We start from the raw sequence: 24,573 nt of genomic DNA on the forward strand, positions 1-24,573 counted from the left end.
TTGTTGCTTTTTCCGTTTTTTATTTTTTAATTCATTAAATTTCCTCTATCGGCTCATAATCTAATAATTATTTTATTGTAGACATGCATATATGTCTTCCCACAAAGTTCCCTCATTACTTGCGGTTTTTACATCATTTTGATTTATTTATATGCCTACGTGTGCAATAGGGTGTGTATGTAGTTATGTATGCGTATTTATGTATAAATGAGGAATAAATCAGATGCACTGTTTAATGCGTAATTATTTTAATAAAATTACCCATCCATAATAAATAAGCATTACATATAAGAACAATTTCATGATTTATTCAGTTTTTAGTATGAGAAAACCACGTAATTTCCTTAGGAATTTTGATAGTGAACTTCTGCTACTAAGATAATGACAGCTGAATTAGCAGTATTGCTCTGCTATTTTCTCCAAATCAATTTGAGTAAATCCATCTCTTTGTCCTATTCTAGACTCATCAATTCCTGGTTTAAGTATCTGGAATGCAGGTTTGCCTGTTCCCGGTGCTTGCATTGGGTAATGCATCACGGAGTAATAATCATAGAAACCCTGCAGACCAAAGTCGGCTGGGTCGGTTTTCTCGTACTGGGATCGCCACTCTAAATCGTTAATAAAAATATAAATAAGTAACAAAATACATTTATATTCAGATTTTTTATTATTTTCAGAAACTTTGTAACTAAACTTATTGCGTATAAGTATAGAGCCAACATTTAAGAAAATAGCATTCTTTTTCGAACGCACTGCATAATAGTAGCAATGATAACAATGGTCAAAAGAAATTTTATTTCATCGATGAAGTTGCAATGTTTGTATTACATCTGTTCTTCACATTAAATCTATTCTAAATGTCAAATTGATTTAAAATGTTAAACTTTTAGTCAAATTCGTAATTTGTATCTTTTTTATTATTATTTAATGTTATTAACATGAACTTGGGCTTGTAAGTTTGATTCTGGAGTAAAGGGTTAATCAAATATTAGAAAATGAAAGTACCTTCGGGTATATTTTCAAACAGGACCCTGATATATTCGTCACGATCGGAACGATTTTGCTCATGAGTTGTTCCAGTTGCATGTATCATTTCATGTAAAATAGTTCCTTGTCTGAAGCATCCACTGGTAGACAAAGAAATACTCTGTTTTCCTCCTACTTTGCCCAGGTTAGAATAGCATCTAGAAATAAATAAGTTCATATTTTTAAAGTTTGAAGAAAAAGTAAACGTATAGTCGAAGCTTTATGCTTAGATTTTTCTCAGGAATAATTTCTTATAAAAATAAAATATAGTAGGATATGCAACTGTTTTAAATTGTAATACTTCATTCAACGAGAAATGGTGTTTAGACTTCGCAGATTAAGAAAATATAGCAATTTTAATTTTTCATTGTCTTAAATGCGTTTTAGCAAAGATTTTGTCTTTTTGACTATCAAAATCACTATGCTGTAATTATTTGTTTTTACAAATTTAAGCTTGTAGTATATAATACCAGAATTATTGTGACACATTTCTAGAAATGTTTTCTAAGGGCAATGCGGCAGCTGTTACATTTTTAACTAATATTTAAAAAAATTTCTATTTCAAAGACATTAATCCGAACTTCCAGATATGGAAACAGATTCTCGAACGCCTTAAAATGTTTTTTTAATGGTCCGGCACATTACCCATTAGTTTGCGCCACTACAAGGGTCAGAAATGGTGGCCATTGCATTACAGAAGCACCTAATAGATGATCACCGTTGCCTTCTACATAAGGACGAACAGTTACAAAGGTGCCTTTTCCGGGATTCGAACCCAGTCACAGTCAGCCGAACTCACTAACCACTATAGCGTCTGGGTCGCACACTTTAAAATTTTGTAAGTTGATTACTAGTCTCTAGCATTGAGAAAGGTGCTCTTCAACTGCACTGAACGATAAAAAATTATTTATAACTTCTTCAGTTAATAATTAGTATGTTATTCGTTGATAGTATAAAAATCAGATGACATTTAAATGTGATGTCAAAAAAATTATATCTGTATTACGATATATTTTCGAAGCATTTATTATTCATCTTTGAAGAACATTTAATTTTATTTACAATATATTTCTTGTAAAACGAGAATATAATTATAATCAGTGGCTGGAATTTCAAGATTGGATTTGTTTGTTCCCTCCATGATATAAGTTTAGTGTTCTTCACTATTATTTACAAAACTATAGAACATATTGTACCTTGTTATTTAGTTTAATTTATTATCGAAACATTCTCAAAATTAAGCAATGAAATAGTTGACAGACAAATGCAAATTATTATGAAAACGTATTTCATACCCATTTCCATTGAAAAAGAAAACATAATCTCTTTGCCACCAGCTTCGGGGAACAAACTTTACGCATGAGACTTGATTGTTCCACACGCCGATTGCATCCTTAATTGCAGCTCTATATGAAGACCCTGTAATTGAGAAGCAAACTGGTTTGAAAAACATTTATATAGAATATTAAATTTTGCTTATTGTATACATTTCGCTACTCGAGTTTTATGAAGAAATTGCGAAGGAAAATTTTCTTTAACTGAAGTATATTTAGCTAATCTTTTTTTGTCGAAATTTAGGTCCTTTTGACAGAAATATCTTTAGAAGATATTGTAATATATAAATTTTATAACAAAGTAAATTGTATTATTTACTGAGCAATTTAAACTAAATGTCCTTTCGAAACTTATTCGAAAAATATTTTATTCATACCCCAGATCCTCAGTCGTAAACAAACAGACCGAACAGTTATTCTGAAAGCTGCCCAGCCTTCTTCTCATATGAAAATAATAATGTCTACATTTTAATCAGTTATAGAGTTATACTTGATTTGGTAAAGTTTAAGCTAAGCTTTCGTCCTGTAACCACAGCAGACGTGAAGTGAGTGGTCGCTATATCTGAGAGGAATGACAAAGTCTTCAAAAGGTTAAAACAACCTTTTATTTAAATAGAACAAAGAACATAAGATCACTCCCTTGTAGTACAAAAGCCACAAATCATGGTGATGAAATTAAATAGAACAGTCCAATTTAAATTAAATGTTGAAGATTTGTCAAAGACTAATCAAAGACAATTAAAATTCTGTACTAGAAGCACTCTACCGGCGCATCAGAATTTAGGTGTCGACAGCGAGAGACAACAAAGCCGAATAATTACAACTGCCACAGCTGACTGAAAACTAACCATACTGGATGCTAGAAGCATTCTTTGTGTCTCAAATTCAAAACCCTCAGCTTAAATACTCACTACTAATTTGCATTCTGGTAATGAACCCGGAAAGCAGGAGTTAGTAAGAACTGGTTAATTAACACAAGATTCCTTACACAGGAAGGAATACAAGGAGTTAGTCTACAGAAAATTCCTTATTGTATGTACGCTTTCTGTTGCCTAACGGTAGTTCTGTTTCTATGTAACTTTATTTTCTTTGGCAACCATATTTCACCGTACCATTTAGTCGTGATTGTTCTTAAAGCTCTATCTAATGTAATTTGTATTCATGTTCATTACATAGCCCTTGAGCAAATATCATAGATAATATAATCTGCATACTTATTTTGTTGCATTTTCTTTGTTTTTTACTGTGAGGTTGCTTAATTTGAATACCGTATACTGTTTTCTGTTATGTACAACAATAAGACTTTTTAATAAAAATGTTACTAATAGACTCTTGCTAGATGTAAAATAAAAACAGCTTACATTTATATAATTAAGTATTAAACAGCCTCTTAAAACATTTTAGTATTTTTCTAATCTGATTGAGAAACAAATTAAAATTTAATAAATTTACACAATATAGCAGATTGATCCTCTGAGTTATATTTAAAACTTCCGATGTTCTCAATTATTAAATGACTCTTAATAATAACTGTATGAAACATTAGATAATACATGAAATATCGAAAGGCGACAATTGTGCTGCAACAAATTTCTGTTTTCGCCGTACGTACTCTTATGATGCAAGTAATTAGCATGTCTGGCTAGTTACTGGAATACTCAAGTGTTGTTGAAGACACAGTTAATTATTTCCATTTCTCATTCTCGAAAGCCTAATAGTCTGTTCAAAGACTTATATTCTGTCCCAGTTGGATTTGATCAACCGCACATCCTTAGTCCCTTTTTCTTGTTCCGGCGTATGTTGTGAAAAATCTATTGCTTTTCAGGAGATCTATGACTGTTGTTGCGAAAATTCTACGGATAATATAGAAGATCTATGACTCTTGTTGCAGAAATTCTATGGCAAACGTTCTGGCGAGAGTTTTCACCTTTCTCACTTTGAATAGTACAGAAATCTCTACAATGCGCGATCTGCTCATTTCACATACATATTCATATGTGTGTAATCAAATGTAAATCAAAGTTTTAATTGAAAATATGTGAATCAAAATTATAATTTAAGCTAGCAATAACTTCTTAATTCCCCTTTTCTATTCTAAAAATAACAATGATTTTTTTCTGGACTGCGTTATTTCTAGATTAATCCATCTCGTATAATTTGCGTAGCTTGCCTAGTTAATTCGGAGCTTAAACTCAAAACTTCGAGATCTGAAACTTTCTCTTAATAAGCTAATTAAAGCGAAACCTCCTCTTGGAGAGCTTCCATATTGGATACCTGCGCACTTTAGCTTCCGCTTTTCTCCCTGTTGCTATTTCGCTCGCTTGGCCTCTGCTAGCTATTATCCATTGCTATAAAAATGTAATCTGTGTAAAATTGTGAGGTGCATAGCCCACCCATAATGATGATGTTCAATGAAACAGAATATGTGTCCCATGAATTAATTACCAAAGAGTAAAATTATGCGTGGAATTTATGGCTATATCTGTCTTCGTATGTCATCCTTCTAACTACGCAGTAAAGCCTTTCCAAGTTATTGTAATGCAGAGAAACTTCTCCAATCCGTTGCAGCTTTATGAAAGTCATCCTGTTACATAAGTTTGTCATATATATATATATATATATATCCGCCTTACTTTTTACGAAAGGAATATGCAAACATCGACCTTGGAAGCAGAAAAATTCAAAAGGATGCAAAGGGATTTTAATATTATGGTAAACATTTATGAACATTTTACAACAGATAGGCAATATTATGCTTTTAGAAGACAGTTTGTTTTAATAAAACATCCCTAAAAGTCAGTTAAATACGGACTAGGTATTTGATATTGCTAACTGATAAATGATTTATGCAAATAATACTAAACTTTAGGCTGGAAAGCAATTCTAAAGCCACATGATGTAAGCAATTAAGCAAAGAAATTTTTAGTGAAACCTATTTAATGAACTACCTAGCAAGCTTAAACATTATATTCATTACTTTCATGCTCTATAGACTTTTATTTATATTAAATAATTCTGATTAATATATTGTTTTCTAAATGTTATAAAGAACTTACATTCAAGCCATACTTAAATCATAGAGGATATTAAAAGAGAATGCTAGCTTGAGTCATAAATTAAATAAAAAATCTTCTAAACGAAGTTAATAATAATTTAACGCAAAATAATACATTTTTTTATAATCAAGAAGAGTATCTGGATTCTTTTCCACTTAACTGAATTTTATTTATTAATCGTTTTTTTACAGAGAAATTTTAAAATGTTCTTAATATACTTCACACATTCGTACCGTATGCGCTTGATATAGCATAAGGAATTTGTCTTCCAGACCACTTGTTTCCTGCATATTTGTCGAAGCGGATACCTTGACGTGCCTAGAATTAAAATATTTTATAGCATATATATGCAAACGGTATTTTTATATTTGAAAATAATAGAACTTCATCTTTTATTTACCTGTTCCAACTGTTTCCTTGTCAACAAAATATCTCCAAGCTCTAAACCTAAGATAAGAAATTTTATAAAATAAGAATTTGAAGTGGGAAATAATGCATTTTATGTAACAAAATAATCTTTAATGTTCTGTATCAAAATATTTGCAACAAGTGTGAACTGCAAAGAAACCTAGCTCATAAAACAAACAGTCTTCTTTGTTTTTATATTCTTCAAATTCTCAATTACTTCATATCTTCAACTATTCAAAAAGTACTAAACAAAAATACTGTATAAGTTATTTACTAGAGAATCCGAGAACATATATGGAACTTAGGTAAAGCTAAACTCCTCTTGAGATCTCAATATAACGAAACGATAGCTTATGAAAATATGTCAGACATAATTCTCTATGGCTACAAAATACGATTATGTCAAACAAGATACTGAGTTAAGTACGCAAGATAAATTAACTACTTCAGAAAACACCCTTCTTGTTGCTTTGAATTGATATAAGCAAGCTATATTCCAAATAAGTCAAGTCCAAAGAGAAGTTTAAGCCTGACTTAACTCATTTTAACGTTCTGTGAAGTAAACATGAATTTATAAGGATTAGGTAAAACAAATAACATTCTAAAGTTTCATATATTTTTAACGAAAAGGTGGTAAAAACAAAATGCAAATTTCTAAGATGATTCCTAAAAAGGCTTTAATCAGTTTAAAGAAAAGTGAGCAAAGTATAAAGGTTGCTTTCTGATAATAATGATCTACTGTATGCAGTGCATTCATTTCTATGTTTTACTTTAATAATAAACAAAATTTCACAGTTAAAGTTGATTAATATTACTATTAATCGGTTTCTGTAACGTGATTATCTAAAATCATTTTATTGAAATTAAAGGCTTTTATAGGTTTTTTCTAGTAATAAATAAATTAATAATTTGATTATATTTGGAGCAATACGTTAATGTTTCTTTTTGTTTTACCACTTAAACTTGTTAAATGCAGTTTTGATAAACGTTTTAAATGTAATTCTACTTGCTTATATTCACTGTTTTGTTTTCTCGTCAATTAATAAATTATAAAACATTTTTAACAAATTTTTCTCATCAAATTTATCATATTTTTTAACCAAATTTATCAAATATTTTCATAAAATGTATAAGTCACATACGTATCAGAGTACTGCATAATTTTAACTGAATAAAGATACAATTTCGCTTTAAAAATACTTATTTATCAACACGCATTTAGTTATCTTACTCTAGTTGCTAATTATAACTTGGAAATATTTCAAAGATAAAACAAAAATTGTTTAAAATTATAAACTACGTTTCACCAAATGTTTATTAGAATTTTATTGCCCAATAAAATGAAATTGTGGGAATACGATTTCAACAAAATGCTCGATAAATTGTCAGATCTCCTTTTTAACATATGGCAATTTTTAACGCCTTTCCGGTTGAGTGTCGTATGAGGTTACTATACTACACAGTCAGTCATAGCTCAAGATAGATAGCATGCAGAAATTATGCCTGTTAATATCGTGGTAAGTATCAAAATACATTCCAGTTCCTTTTAAATATATGTAAATATCTATCTATCAATATCTACCTATTTATCTACTTCTATATCTACCTGTTATTTACCTCCATCTGTATCTACTAGGATCGAGTCACATTAATGTGATGACCTCTACATGTTACATTAGGCGAATGGCATAACGAATGGCAAAAAATGTCATAAGGCATCTGTCATCAATTACGAATATGAATTTAATACTTGTCGCAAGTTTATTACGCGAAGCGCAATTTGACCAACTAAGATAACATTTGGGTCTTTCAGGCTTGACGATGAATGTTGTTTGATATCAAATTCCGGACAAATGGAAGCTTAAATAGGTGGAAAGAAGATTATGACACTTTGTCAGGGTGTTTTAGTTCAGTCCAGAGAGGAGGAAGCTAAAAGCGTCTCTTCTGAGGTAGCTCTTCTGACGGAAGAATATGTGTCATTAGTAAATTTGGTGACTATATATGGTGTGTTTCGTGCATTCTGGAAACCTTCAATTGCTGTTGTTGTAAATAAAGGGGCAATTAATCAAATTTTCAAAAGAGAATGGGCATTGGTTTTCGCGACAAGGTGTTTACATTTCAGAAATTGCGCAATTTGTCATCTGTTCATGTGCTGCTGTAATCAAAGTATATAATGAATGGCAAAATGGCTTCCTATAAATATGTGGCATAGAGATTACGAGCCCTAAATGAAAAATTTTAATTCAAATCGTGCGAAATGATGCAATGAATCAACTTACTACTGAAATGAAACAGGACGTTATCGCAATGTGCTCAAAACGAGAGTTTAGTAAAATGTATTGTGCATATAGGATGACAGCATTTGACAACATTTAGACAAGTGAATGTTGTCAAAGTTATTGATGGCAGAGGCTGTAATTGCACAGTACCACCAACAGTAGACCTCCACTGAATATGAAGTAAGACACTGGAGAACAAACAGCTATCAAACATTCATGGACGAATGGGAGCTGGGGGATTATGGAGAGTATTGTCACTGCATTCTCTAAATCTATATACGAGTAATATCGAGGATGGCACAATGCATATATTTAAGTTTGCACTAATCCTCCTTGCAGGTCAAATATACCAACAAATGTATATTTGTATCCTTCTGAAAATTGATATTTTCACATAGGTTGATGTGACGAGACATGCAACTTGGAATACATACGTGTGATACGAAGAGCAGAAAAAAAACGTTACTCTACTTTCTTAGCCACCACATTCCTCAGATCGAAGCTTCAAATATCTATGGAAGCCCCTTAATAGGGATGTTCTCTCTTATGGAATCTTTGCTATGCACCCTCCAGCAGGTATCAAGTACACAATAATCAGTATGAGTTCATATAACCCTGAGATTACTTTTCAGCGCTTGACTGAGTCTTCCTGAATCTGTCTAAGCTCTGCCCGCTCTGTGTATGGTGGTTATTCCGGATACTACGAAATGATCGTATCAGTGTGATTTGGTTCTGGGTGTGATCTGTGTGCGCGTGCGTGTGTACTTCTTCATTTTTTATTTAGTTCCAAAATCTTAACTTCCATTCCCTGACACAAAAGTAATATTATATTAAATTAGGCAACTTACCTTTATTAAACATAGGATCTATAGATCTTTCCCCTGAAAAAAAAAGTTATTGTCATTAGTAACAAAATTTTGAATAATATCCATGAAATTTTGAAAATAAAATTTGCAGTATATGAAATTATGTAACTGTTAATATTTAAACAATTATTTAAGATTATATCTTGCATTTTGTACTCTTTTTAACTGCTTCGTGGTGATTTGTGAGGATTCATCATTATACCGTATTCGTAAAATATTTCTCGCCATTTCTTTAGTAACTTTCGGCCATTATTATATATTTTTAATTATAAAAGTGCTTTAAATAAAACAATTGTCATGTTATAGCATTTTGTTTACCCTGAAAAACTCAATTTTCTTTTAAATTATTAAATCTAACTTTTATGCGTCACTTCGACATACTAAAGTTATATCATTCAGTAAAATTTTGTACTTATTCTAAAAATAAAACACTAAATGATTAACTTCAGTGCAACAAAATGTTGACCGCAATATAAATTTTAAGACTTGAGATCGCAGTATTTAATTTTAAGACTTGACATCCTGTTCATAGATCGTACACTAATTCAAAAGTGAATGTTTCCGAAATTGTTTGTTGAAACGTAAAATTTGTATATAACTAAAAATAAAATATCCGTTTACTGACAGATTTCCACGGTTAATCTATTTAATTATGATCATGGCTATGTACATCTGTCATGAAAATTATTTCGCATATTACTCAGAGCATCTATGAGAAAAAATTTTTTAGAAAATAATAGCAGGCATTTGGACACAGCCAACTCGTAACATTATCAGTTTAATTTTGAAAAAGAAATTTAATTAGTTTAATAAATTTTTGTATGCTTGTTAGTTAATGATTCTAAAGTAAAAAAAAGCTTCCTTAGAATTTTAATAGCGTTGAAAACGCATAAACTATTTGCATATTTTTTTTTGCCATATGAATTGTAATTAAATTATAACTTGAAGAATGTTACGTCGTAGTAAATCACAAAATAATGCCATTGAAACACATTTAAGGGCAAAAAACAAACTTAAATTCTTCTAATCTACTTTTATCATATCCTTAAAGACGAAACAAAAAAGATGTTAAAAATCCCAAATTTTGAAATTAAATCTTCAAATGACGATTTTATGATATAGGAATCAAATAGTTTATATTTAATTTTTTAAAATGAGTATAAAATTTTATTAATCTACGGATTGGGAGAACTGTATATAAAATTAGACTTGTAATTTTTACAACACTGATTTTTTTTCTTTTAATTCTATAAATGCCATATCATGAATATCTGAGTCACTTAAAACATTTTTATAACTGGAAGTATATATTAATGACCAATGGTTTCGAAATAAAGGCCGTAAATGGCTTTTATGGACGTATATGCATAAAACTATAAAATGAAATCGTAATATTTACATGTGTTTCAATATAAAGAAATTTCATTAGTTCAGTTTTCAATTGAATGCAAAACACACATAATTTAGCTTGCCATTTAAAAACTTAGCAATATGCATTAAATTTGCCAAACGTTTTATATGACGAAATTAAGTTAATGCATTTTCGAACTGGAAAAATTGAATTTAAATGCATAAAGCGCCTTTAATTGATGTTTTTAAGTTATTTGATAATTTTACTACTGTGCAGAATTTCATCTTTTTTCCGAATTTTAAATTCTTCCTGTTTTGTTACTGAATTAGAAGAAAATGTTCAAAATTGATTTAATTTTTGATACACAGCGAGTTTTATTTTTCCACATTTCTAGATCTTGGTTTTTGGAGAAAATATTTTAAACTGATTAATGTATGCAACAGTTTAACTCAACAAAACTTCAAAATAAATATATTTGAAAAGGATTACATGAAAGTCTATAGATGGTGTTTTGATTAAACTGACGCTACTCAGAGCCATGGCATCAATTGACACCAATTTGGTAGGAGGGACTAATGACGACATGACAAAAACTATTATCTGAAAAGAAATGTTTCTAAAGTTACAAATAGGTGAAAATCTGGCATTTTTCCAGTCTACACAGCTGAGAACTAGACAAATCGAAAAGAAAGAAGAAATTTCAGTCCAAGACTATTTTAATGCGGCAAATGAACTGTTGCGAAGATTTACAAAGATGATTTTTCAGTGCGCCACAGCATTTTATTCAATAAAATTGCTTCTTTGATGAGGGCATAGACCTCTTACAATGTGACCGCTCTTCTCGTCGATCACACATTGCATCCTGTACGCAACATACTTGATGGCCGAACGTAGCATGTCATTAGAAATGCTCAGCACAGCTCTTGCTATGTTGTCCTGTAAGGCTGTCATGATCGGGAACAAAATAGGTCTTGAACTCCAATTAATCCCACGCAAATAAGTCACATGGGGTTAGATCCGGAGAGCTGGCAACCATGCAAGTGACCGACGACTCTTGGACTCTTTCTTCTGTGTGTGTGACTTACAACTCTTACTTTTGTAAAGTGGTAACACAACAGCCACTGTACCAATAGACCAATGTACGCTTGTGTTTTAGCCGGCATAAATCGCACCATACAGCAACTGCCGCTGCTGAAGTTGTGGAATGGAAAACTAAACCTGTGCGTCTATCATAAACCATCGTCCGCTAAGGGAATTTGCTATGACATTATGCCAATCAGTGACTTTTCATGACAATCAGTGGTGAATGCAGTGTTATTTCCTGAGCTGCATGCAATTATTCGTACACTCAAATTCGAAAACTGTGAATTGTTAATAGTCTCATTTAGATGAAAGTTGGCCTCATATCTCAGCAGAATTGTCCACGGCCAAGCCACCTAATAAGCACTTTAAACTTTCATACTGGTAAGAAATGCCAGAGTAAATACCACCAGTTTATCATAATCGTTATGTTTTAATTCCTGCGCGCGGCTTATCTTGATGGACAGAAGGAAAAAATGATTGAAAGACTAGCCATAGTGTTGCAAGATTCAAATCCAGTTGTGCTATTCCTCAGGCACTGCTACTACCAGCAATGGCCCAATGGGTGCTGTCAGCGACTGCAGTCACGACATCAATAACATTTATTTTCTTCTTCTGCAAAAACGATTTGTAAAAGATTATATTTCTTTAAACCTCTGAATCATGCCTTTCAGTGCATTAATTTGTGGAGGGCCTTTATGTAGATTGTTATGACTTTTAAACTCAATAAATACGGTGGATACGTTTGCTTAACGAAGATAAAACAACTTTAGAAGTAACACAGAAATAGATAAAGTGAGACGAACGAAGCTAAACGTGAGGAATATTCTTCGATGATTTTTCCTTACTTTCCCTAATTGTAGACTGTCTCTTCTCATAGATTAATTTCCCTTACTGTAGACTGAATTGCTGACGATGTTGTCATTTAAGTAACACGGCAATTTGAATTTTCAAATTTTACGTGCGTTTCCTGCAAATTTGCGACTGTGCAAATTAGAACAGCGCCCCAATTTCTCCTATGGGCAACTTTCGGAACTAATTTTGTTTCACGGAATCTTTCTTCCATTTCGTCATTAGACTCCCTACCACATTTGGTGGCATTCCATATAACAGATCGAATTATGAATGGCTCTGATTAATGTCAGTTTTAAAAAAACACCATATAGGTTTAATAAAAATGAAATTATTTTTAAAAAATAACGAAAAATAAAGCAGTTGAAAAATACGGATACCAGTTTTGAATTTTGGGGATGAAAAGCATTTTGCATAGCCCACAAGTATTGTTAGAATCATTTATTTCCTTTAGCATAAGCAGCTTAGTTAATTTGTATAATTTCGTAGTTGAGGTTCCTTCTCTGAATCTTTCTAAAACATTATCAGCATTTTGCAGGCTGCTTTTTAGATTCAGTAGCAAACATGACAACAAAGATTAATCTTTAATTTGTAAATTTTGTAAATATAACGCTGATTTTTGTTGTTTGACTTCTGAATTAGTATTTATTCGGCGTGTTATTGTGCCTTAAAGATTAATCTGTTATCTTTCCTTCTCGAAGAATATATAAGAGGTTTTTTTTTACTAAACTGAGAGTTCCTTTCTATACATTGTTATACATGAATGATTATATAAGTAATTTTCTCAGAAGCATACCTTCGGAAGGTCGAACCAAGTCGACGTTATCAATCTGGAGCTCTATAAAAGGAGAAAATACAAAATTTTGTTAAATGCAACTTTATAGGAAAAGAAAATCTCAAAATATTACAAAGATATAGTAGGTGTTAGGGATGAAAACTACTTATAATGATAAATTTTGTAGCACTTATAAATTGACGTTTGAAAACTTAGCGCATTTGTTATGTCGCGAATTTCAATTATTAATATGTGTTTCAAGTCATTATTCTAATATTTTTATTTGTATTCATGTGTATTTTAATCTGGAAAAAAGTATTCTTAAGCTCTTAATGTTTAACTTGTTATTCTTGAGTAGGAATTGTAACAACGAGAGACAGTTGCAAGGAAGCACATCTGGTTTATTGTGTTATAGCCTTTTTACTAACAATGGCGGCAGTAGGGTGTGTGTTGCCGCCTTTTAGCTAATGCGTGTGAAACGGAAATCGTCTTCCTGTCGCTTTGTTAAGGTTGCAGTTTTTGCTTACATCAAGACAGTGGGCGTGTACTAAGCTTAGATAATTGGATTCTCATAAAGCTTATTCTCCGCTTGTTAGTTGGGGGATCTACTTTTTCTCACATTATGTGTACAGATGTTTTTTCGGATTGCATTGTCAGATTTTCTGGTGTTTGATTCGTTATGGGTGTGTCATTTTCTCAGTTTAGATAACGTAAAATTCCGGCATTCGTAAGATTTAATTTGATGATTTTTTGAAAGCCTATGAACTCACAGAGGCGGAGAAACCAAGATTTCCTGGGTGCTTTCACCAGGCTAGAGATTATTCTGATTCTGATTTTGAAGCGAAGAGTAAGAGGAGAAAGGAGTGGGGCTTGACCCCTGAGGGGTCTTGTTCTCGGGAGTGCCGGTTGGTGACTTTGAGCAGCAGCGATGCGAAAGAAAAAAAAAACGAATGAAGGGCGTTTTGCCCTGCTGCCGGCTTTGCTGTGCGGCCGGTTGCCGGGGCAAGAGGACTTGGGTTGCGTTTTCCTTTGCTCTAGTGGATTCATTCTTTTCTGCGAGATGTTTAAAAGATTTGTGTGAGAGATGCAAGGAACATTTTCCTGCGAGATGTCTAGAGAAACGTGCTCTAGCTGCAAAGAGCATTTTATTGAGAGCTGTTTAATATTTTAGTGTGTAATATAGAGCAATCTACCAAGAAAATTTAGCACAGTTTTTCTCTCTTCACCCGAATCGCAGGTTTATCTCCAAGAGCCTTTTTCCGAAATATTCAGCATAACATGTTGATTCGCCGCTTCGATGATACAAGTGATCGCTCTAAAACTTGTGTATATTCAGCTATCTGTTATTCAATTGAAATAAAGATCCTTCTAAATTGGACTATTGGTTCCCAATTAATGGACAGATAAAGCGATTCCTGGCTGTTTGAAGAATTATTAGACTGTAATTTTCACTCGTGATTCCTAATGATTTTAGACGCTTCAGAAAGGGTTGTCACAGAAAGCAAAATGGGCTTGGCTCATTTCCATGTGGATTGGACACTAAGGATCCTGCTAACAGGAAAAACTGTTTTCCATCTGTGAGTGAAATTTTTAAGTATATTTTCTCTCTCTCTCTCTCTTAGTTTTCCCGAATGCAGAACAGTTAATAATGATTTATCTAATGATTTATATTGTTTTTACTTATATAAATTAAATATTACAGTTAGTAAAATTGAGAAGTTACTTATAATTTCAAGTGAATGCCAGTTTTAGGAGGATTAAAATTTGTTTCACCTACTGAATTTTCTGAGCTAGAAAAACGTTACATTCTAATTAATGAGAACCTGTTATTTGGAGGATTAAATTTTGTTACACCTACTTAATTTGAAAAAAAAATTTCACTTTTAATTGTTGAAAGCTGTATTTTTGTGTAACAGATGCGATATTTTCATAGTAAAAATATGTGGTAGGGGATACTGATCAGTTACCCTAGTATTTGCTAATAATATAATATATTCAAGAATTTAATAAATGTGTGTTTAAAATTTAATTGCGTTTGTGCATTTATCTTGTGATTTAACTTACTGTGGTTTGTGCATTTAACTTACTGTGGTTTGTCATGTCCCTCCATTTGTTTGAGCTGGGATGCTTAGAAACATGGAGTTTAATTGAATTTGGGGTTATTGATTTTTTCCTTTTGCATAGGTTACTCACAACGCAAACCTAAAAGTTAAATTTTACTACCACTATACGATTGATTGATTGATTGATAGATATGATATAAGATTTTTTATTTGATTGGTCTTTTGATATATTATGAATAAAACTTGTTTTGAATTATTTGAGATTTTTAATTAGTTTTGTCCGGCATCATGTGTTAAGTTGAGTCAAAGTTTAAAGTTTTAAAAGTATTAAAAAACAAGAAATTTTCAGATATAACACATTCCCATTTACTAAACGTAATTGGTAATTAATTACTACCCATATAAAGTGATCTGTTCATTACATAAATGAGCAAACCGACAGGTTCAAATTATAATTATAGCAATTAGTAGCAGAAAGGAATTTATACTAAATGTGGCTGACAGCTTGTCTTATTACAGGCGTAACATGATGATACTATAGAAAAGAATATAATCGCCGTTTTATGTAAATATTTCAACTAAGGTTTAAGACAGCTCATTGATTTATAAAGAAATCAATGAAGTAAGAAATTAAAAATGAGATCTATTAGGATATGTTCGAGGAACTATTAGAATATCTTCTATCACAAAGATGAGCCACGGCCAACTGCAGAACAATTCCCGAAGGTCACGGATGAGCGCGAGCAATTTTTTACAGGGGGTCAACTACAAATTTAAAAATTTTGCAATTTTATATTATAAATACAAATTATCTTTCTGTTAAGAAAATGAGCAAAATAGCAACCTTATTGTTTCATTGAAACTAAATGAATATTTGAAAATATAGATTTTAGAGCAGCTCGAATGTAGTTTTCTAGTCGTACTTCATTTAGCTTCGATTAGTTGCAGCTTTTAATTATTTTCATTGCAGAATGTAGTTGCTCGCAATCATAAGTGCTCGCAATCACTCCCAGAAAGTGTTATGATTTGCACTACATGCCTGAATAATTGTCAAAATATTTCAAAAATAATGAAATTTTGATAAAAATTTTGGATATGCGCATGGTGAAATTTATTTCTCATTTTTCTCAAATCAGTATTCAGTGTTGTCTTTGAAATCTATCAATTCATATGTAAAACATCAAAGATTGTTTGCACGACTATTTTAAATGACGAATAGAAACTTAAAACTAAGAACGGTTTTTTCCGATCCACACATTTTTTGAATCGCTATCCGATTTTGTTATTACTTCTTGCTGGGTATATTTTCGTGTCTCCGAAGCAGTTTCTTTTCTCAAGTATTAAAAATGTTATTAAAATGTTAATGTGTTATACCACAGACGATTCTTCCAAATGTTGAATATTTGAATATTATGTTGGTGTTTTAATACCTTATTCCTTCATAACTTTAACTTAACTGACTGTTGTGCCGGACCAAAACTTACTAAAATTCAAATAATTCAAAACATTCATATTCACATATCATATCGACATTCTTATAAACATTCGTATAGTGAATCTATCAATCAATCGTATAATCAATCGTATAGTGGTATAGTACAATTTAACTTTTAGGTTTGCGTTGTGAGTAACCTATGCAAAGGAAAAATCAATAACCCCAAATTCAATTAAACTCCATGTTTCTTAAAAGCCTCCCGGCTCAAACAAATGGAGGGACATGACAGACCACAGTAACTTATACACAACATAAATACACAAATGCAATTAAATTTTAAACACACATTTATTAAATTCTTGACTATTTTATATAATTAAATACTGGATAACTGATAAGTAATCCTACCACATATTTTTCTAAGCAAAATAACGCATAATACTACACCAAATCACAGCTTACATTAATTAAGATTAATATTATCAAATTCTACTGTATCATAAGTGTAACACTAGTATTTCTCCCATTTCATCTTCTAACTTTAAGTATTTATCATGGTAATTCACTTTAAGAACACTGATAATTTCCACATCGATTAATTAATTTAAGTAATTGCTCAAATTTCAACAAACATTAACATGACGACTCTTGCTTGAGTATTAAGGTAATCATTAAAGTAAAACAAATCACTTACGGGGTGAAATCCATACCGCACACTCGGGAATAACTGATTCATAAGGTGATTTGACAGCTCCACAGATCGTCCAGCAGTCCTTACAATAAATAAATTCCAGAGCACGGAAGGATGAAAAATCGACGCAGCTGACACAGGCAGAATAAACAGCATCGCACACCTTAGACGGATCCTACACGAGTCTCTTTCATTCTGGAAGCATCGAAACATACTAATAACGTAGAGCAGCTTTAGAAAAGAATCTAATTAGGAAGTCAAAGTCGGGAAAACAGGAACACGGCATCCGGATCACAACGATAATCTGCATTTCATTTCTTGGAACAAGAGAATTGAAATTCTTCTGCTGAGCTCTACGCCTTATGCCAACGCAAATTCTCGCCAGCTAAACACCTAGAGAAAAATCATACCCGCTGCCCGCTGGTTCACAGGACAAGCGAGAGCAAGACCCGAAGGGTCAAGCCCCCACTTTTTCTCCTCTTACTCTTCTTGAAAATCAGAATCAGAATAATCTCTAGCCTGGTGCAAGCACCCAGGAAATCTCGGTTTCTCCATCTCTGTGAGTTCATAGGCTTTCAAAAAATCATCAAATTAAATCTTACGAATGCCGGAATTTTACGTTATCTAAACTGAGAAAATGACACATCTATAACGAATCAAACACCAGAAAATCTGACAATGCAGTCCGAAAAAACATCTGTACACATAAAGTGAGAAAAAGTAGACCCCCCAACTAACAAGCGGAAAATAAGCTTTACGAGAATCCAATTATCTAAGCTTAGTACACCCCCCACTGTCTTGAAGTAAGCAAAAAACTGCAACCTTAACAAAGCGACAGGAAGACGATTTCCGTTTCACACGCATTAGCTAAAAGGCGACAACACACACCCTACTGCCGCCATTGTTAATAAAAAGGCTATAACCCAATAAACCAGATGTGTTTCCTTGCAGCCGTCTCTCGCCTTTGTTACAATTCCTACTCAAGAGTAACAAGTTAAATAAAACCTTAAGAGCTTAAGAATACTTTTTTTCCAGATTAAAATACACATGAATACAAATAAAAATATTAGAATAATGACTTGAAACACATATTAATAATTGAAATTCGCCACATAACACAAACTTTGAGTTTTCTTTCAAAAACTTTAATTTATTCATATATGTTTTGTATAATATGGCTTTCTTTTTAAATCTCATTGAAATCATCTGAAATGGAAAAAAAATTATGTGAGAAGCATATGCCGTTCCATTATATAATGCAACAAGTTAAACTGTTTTCGTTATAGTTATGAAATTTAGGAAAAGTTCAGTACTTGGTACTTTTTTGACATGAACAATATTCGAGTCGATATTCACCTTTTATTCAAGTGTTTTTCAGCATTCTGGTTGACATTATTCTAATGATTCTACAAGGTGGCTCAAGATAAATGAAATCGAACATGACCCTTGAAAACAATGTATACAGTTTGAGCACCTTACAGGGCTGTTTCATAGAATCTATGTCCTCCGCGATGCATAATCTATACAGATATTATTTTTATTTGTGGAATAATTTGAAGGACAAATTTTACCACAATCCACGAAATCTTGACACCCTAGGACAAAATGTATGCAACGGCATCACCAACGTCCAACCGGACGCAATGAACGTGGACCAAACTGTGCTTGGCCCATGACGGTCAACATTTAAAGCAGTACCAGTAAAGACTGAAGAACCTACGTATATATGCTTTAGTCTGTCCTTTGCCTGCTTAATATCGCTTTACAGTTCATGTGTTTTTCATTTGCTTTGGGTTCTGTTTACTTTGGGCCACCTTGTACCATTGTTCAGTTGTGTCGCATAATTTGGTTGCACAATCACACTCATTAGATTTGTTTAATCAATTTTGCCAAGGCTCAGGCAAATTACATGCCTAAAGAAAGAGATGCCGCCATAGAGGACTTTCTAATGGAAATGGACCAGTATTTATATCATTCATTGAAATACTCACGAACATGCCTATGTGTTCGGCCGGTTTTTTGGAAATTTGAACAAGAATCAAAATATCAATGTTTCTGTAATAGTAATAACTAGTGGGACAAAGGATTCTGAATACAAAATTCAGGAAACCACTTCGACCTTAGATTCTTTACGTAGGAGTTCATAAATGACCATTATATGCAAATAAACTACATAGTACTGTTTAATTTGAAAAGCAAATTACTTAAATCATTAGAACAATATTTCTCTGAAATTCACATTTAATTGTAATTTAGAAACTTGTCTAAAACTTTAGCAATTTTTAGCTCGTGTACGAGAGCCCTAAAGAATATCGCTATTTATTTGCAGTATGTATTTAATGCGCAGACCTCAGTGCAACAGAACCTGTCAGTTTTCAATGGGAAATGGGACACCAAAGGTACAGTTGCAGATATAAAAATTATATTTTTAAAATGCAGGAAATTTTGAAATACTTATTTTTATTGTTTTTAAAAATATTTCAATATGTTAAAGAATCCATTTAATTCGGGCCTGAGTAACGTACTGATGTTTTAACACATATCTTCGCCTTTCCTCATGTTTATTAAAATTGAAAAATAAGAGAAAAAAATTGCTAATAGAATTGAAGTTTAACAAGTTGATTGTTAAGATAAACGTTTCTGATGTTTCTAGTTTTAATGCAGTACAAAATAAACAATATTTAAAAACTTTTAGTAAGTAATAATTAAATATGAAACGTATAATTCCATTCGCTGCTGTTATTTTTATACAAAAGCGAAATTAAGAAATTAGAAGGAGGAATTCACAAATGAAACCCAACTTTCCCTCTCCGTAACTTCTCAAATAGCTTAAACACTACCATGAAATATGTAAAACACTTTCTCTCCCATAAAATGTTTTATTCTATATGGTATATTGAGCGTTACTCAGTTTTATGTTGGAATTAGCAAAAGTCTGTCTTTTAAGCTCATTGATCAATAAAGTTTCTAGAAAATAACACTAGGGAAAAAAGTCTAGAAAATATCCATAACAGCGACAAACATTCAAATTATCTATTAATTGCGCAATGAAATGAAAACTATGCCATTAATAAAAGACTTCTTAAACTCTTCTCAAATTAATACTATTTTTATTTTGGTTTCCTACTGCAAACAAACAACTTCCAAGATAAAATTTAATAGTTACTGGTAATCAGCATGATTATGGAACATTTAACATATTTAACGTTTCAGAACAATACATTTTCTACCTTCATGACATAAAAGAAGTCTTTCTAATCTTTGAAAATCGATGTAGTGTTATGAAAGTAAGAGATGAACTAAAAGTATTATAACTTGCAACTGAATGCCTAGTCTGATAAATATTAAACAAACTAAAGATAAGCCATTGTTTCCTATCATAATAGATTTTCCGGTTCAGAGGCATTCGACATTTTTGCTTCAAAACAATGACAAAAGATCTCGTTTAAAAGAACTTCAAATGACGCGTAGCATTTTGTCAATATTTGCTATACGTAATGATTACATTCATTCAAAGTTCTACTGAAGCCATTATCAGAGTAAAATGATAATGTTATTTGCATTTGCTCACAATTCTGTAATTCTATTGACTCGGCTTGTAGGGCTTTCATTTTCCTTTCACGAATTGTAAAAAACCTTAATTAAAAAGTAATCCTCAGTTATCCAAAACGTTAAGCAGTAATTTCTACATACGACTAGCAATATAAATTTGTAATGTATTGTAAACACATATCATTATTACCATTTTTTTGTTATATTTCCACTTTAGTAGAATAAGCCCTTTCTAAAGTGAATTTCGAATAAGTTACTGTTAATATTTTAATACAACGATGTTATATTACACACATTTTTTTAAATTTCAAATAAAGAAAACATCATGCAGAAGTCATAATATTAAAGACAAAAATGGAACAACGTGAATAAGTCAGAGGCTTTAGTAATAATATTGCTAAAACCAGCTTTTTTCTCAGGTGTTTAAAGAGGTATTTGTTAATAGTTCTATATATCTACCATGAGTACCTGCTCCGTTTTAATTGCACACCCATAGATAAAATACGTGCTCACGAACTCCGGGTTCGGGCAGCTATGTATACCACTTCAAATTCGAACTGAAAATAATGATTTTTGCAGCATATTGCTTTTACGTACCACTCAACAGCACTCTGTATATTGCTTTTACGTACCACTCAACAGCACTCTGTATATTGCTTTTACGTACCACTCAACAGCACTCTGTATATTGCTTTTACGTACCACTCAACAGCACTCTGTATATTGCTTTTACGTACCACTCAACAGCACTCTGTATATTGCTTTTACGTACCACTCAACAGCACTCTGTATATTGCTTTTACGTACCACTCAACAGCACTCTGTATATTGCTTTTACGTACCACTCAACAGCACTCTGTATATTGCTTTTACGTACCACTCAACAGCACTCTGTATCAACTCAATGCCCATTTTCTCATACAAATTCATTTATAAAATCTACTTATTTCCGCCCATTTTAATTATACTCGCTTTATTTCCAGATATTTTTAACTCTCAAAACTCAAGTGAAAGATAACCGAATTCTAACTAACACTAGTCTTCGTAAGCAGTTTCATTTAAGCAACATTCTCCGCCTGCTACTAAGGTTGGGAATGAGATGCCCCTCTTGGCTGATAATACGAGTACTTGAGGTAGTAAATGACCTTGCAAGATCTAACTGAGGTCTGTAGCGTTCAAATCAAATATTGTACTGCCAATGCAAAATGTTTTCTCCAGTTGCGGTCTCTAGCCATTTATAGGCGTCGGCCACTCTTAAAACCGGAAGCAGTGATTTCTTTACTATGGAGGCACGTAAGAGATGGGCCACCGTTGCCACATGTGAAGGGATGGACAAGTTATATACATGCCTTCTCCAGGATTCAAAATCGAGTTCTTCAGTACAGACAATCAAAATCACTAACCAGTTTCCCATCTGGGCGGCCCAATGTAAAATTCAAAAATCTCTTGTGCATTTGTTACTGCTAACTGGATCTATTTCTGTGCACGAAGACTGAATCTTCACTGAGGCTACCATAAGCTGCTGCTTTTGTGAATAAAATATCATTCTTAATTTCAGCCATAAGGGAAAGAAGGGGATAAAAAATAACTGGACATTTTAGTAGTTTCAGACTAAAAGTTCTCACTTTTCTGTATAATGCGACTGATTCACTTACATTTCCAAACGCTTAAACATCACAAATAACTTCAAAAGTACCTTCTGACACACTCATTGGAATATCTTTTCTAATTTTCTATAATACATATATCGTATTTTCTTAATCATTAATTCGATGTTTTGCTCTTATGTATACAGAGCTTTGGTAAAGAAATTCGTTTCACCAAAACTCACTCCGTTATCTTCTAAAATATCGTAACCTTATAAACTTCACTAACAGGATATGTTTGGGGAATGCACTAAAAGTTCTCAAATAAGATAAGTAAGAGTTTAACATATTTTCTGTACTCTTTTAAAATATTTGGATAAGAGAAAACAGACGCAGTTTACTATGTCTTCTATTATGCAAAAGAATACGAAGCAAGTATTTTTAAAATATACTACATACTTTACTGGAGAACGATTTTATTCCTGAAGCAGTGAAAAGACTGCAGAATTGTTATTCAGTTCAGTGAATCTAAAATTTTTAACAATGGCAATTTCAGCCCTTTATTTACTTCCTTTTAAATTATTTAAAAATTGCTTACCTTTGCTGAATTCTTCATACTGGCCGGTGCTCAGCAGCATATCCAAATACTCTGGTCCCTTATCTATTCGTCAGAAAAGAATGGTATGAGAAATTGAATTTATATATAGATATTTTTTCCTTTAGTGATTTATTTATTTATTTATTTAAAGATTAAGATAAAAAACTTAATATAATCAATGAGATATAAAACAAAATTTGCTAAAATAATAAATACACACTTTTAAAGGGAGTCTAATTATCAATGCATACAATGGATTTCGTTACAGAAATTTAATTCTGTTAGTTAAAATACTTAAATTGGAGTTATAAAAATTCTGTGTTTGTTTTTTATTAAAACCACTGAAGTGCAAATAATATTTGACAACATTTTTCTGCGTTTCAAACTACGTCTTATTCGTTATCCTTCAGATCAGCACAAAATTAAAACGTTTGAGTTTGATGCGGTGCGTCGTGTTTGTTTGCAGCAAAATCTAATTAAATGTTGCGGATTAACCTTTCTTGATTTAATTCTATTTAATTTACATTACTTTACGACATATTGCATCTAATGTGAGATAACAAGAAACGTGCAATAGTATTTTTCAAGCAAAATTTTAATTGCTAATGTTGATTATTTAAAATCATTAAACTGTTGGAATGTAGAAGATTTTCAGTAACAATGAGCTGTGCACCATGAACCAAAGATGCTTTCGTGAAGAGCTTTCTTAGAAATTAAAAATACGGTTGATAAAAATACGGCATTCACGTTGAGCCTAATGGTACTTTGGTATAAACTAAAATCCCTATAGCCGCTGTAATTCTTGGGAATGAAGTGCGGGACAAACTCATAGCGTATAGAGGTTTCACGAACTTTGTTTATGTTTCTTTCATTATGTCAATAATGTTTAAATTAAACAATATTTACAAAAAAATAATGCATATTCATGTATATATATTTTTTATTATACTGTTTTATTTATGTTTTCAGCTGTATATATTTGTCTAATAAGATATTTAAAACCAGTTTTTGAACTGCTTATGCCTATATTACTAAACTTCTTGTTAAAAGTTATCTAGCTAAGCTACTACTTATAAACAGTGTCTGTCTGTTTGTTATCTTAAAAATCAATTTTTTACCCATATCTACTGAACAGAATTTTTAAAAATATATTGCACGTACTACATACGATTTGTGATGAAAATTCAGAAATGTCATTTGACGTCAAAATGTGTATTACGTTCCTTACGTGTTTAGGGTAGACTACCATGGAATGATTAAAACGTCAAAAGGAATAAAAAAATGGGTGACTAAAATGGGAAAGTAAAATACACACCAAGAAACATGTTTAAGTTATGCGATTTAGTAAAGCACTCTGAAAGTTAAAAAAAGTAATTGTCATAGCATTCTTAGCATTTATGATAAAAACTAAAGTTGTGCAAGAGCCATAAAGATTGCATGAGTTGAGAATGCTTATTATTTCGTAAATGGTAATATTTTATACGTTTTAAAATGAAAATTATTAAACTAATCATTCATTGCATTATTCTTATATTTTTAGCTATAACGTCATTATTATGCGGTGATTTGTGAGGTAGCTGGTTAATTTTTAAAGTAGATGCCCAGTGCAGCTAGCTATAAA

At 31.9% G+C, this 24,573-nt stretch overlaps 1 protein-coding gene across 1 annotated transcript in view; it reads right to left on the minus strand.

Annotated features, from left to right (window-relative positions):
* Positions 1-226: 226 nt before the first annotated feature.
* Positions 227-24,573, minus strand: part of LOC118182288 (hatching enzyme 1.2-like) — a 33,006-nt gene continuing 8,659 nt past the window's right edge. Inside the window, exons 3-10 of the mRNA XM_035351615.2 lie at positions 22,953-23,015; positions 13,049-13,090; positions 8,952-8,984; positions 5,817-5,863; positions 5,650-5,734; positions 2,322-2,445; positions 1,006-1,184; positions 227-608 (exon numbers count right to left, since the gene is read on the minus strand). Of these exons, the coding sequence (XP_035207506.2) occupies positions 394-608; positions 1,006-1,184; positions 2,322-2,445; positions 5,650-5,734; positions 5,817-5,863; positions 8,952-8,984; positions 13,049-13,090; positions 22,953-23,015 (788 nt within the window). The 3' untranslated portion in view covers positions 227-393. The remainder of the gene's footprint in view (positions 609-1,005; positions 1,185-2,321; positions 2,446-5,649; positions 5,735-5,816; positions 5,864-8,951; positions 8,985-13,048; positions 13,091-22,952; positions 23,016-24,573) is intronic.

The sequence above is a fragment of the Stegodyphus dumicola genome, chromosome 8 (assembly GCF_044657685.1).
Source record: "Stegodyphus dumicola isolate Sdum_Otavi_A_Nest chromosome 8, ASM4465768v1".
Lineage (NCBI taxonomy): Eukaryota > Metazoa > Arthropoda > Arachnida > Araneae > Eresidae > Stegodyphus > Stegodyphus dumicola.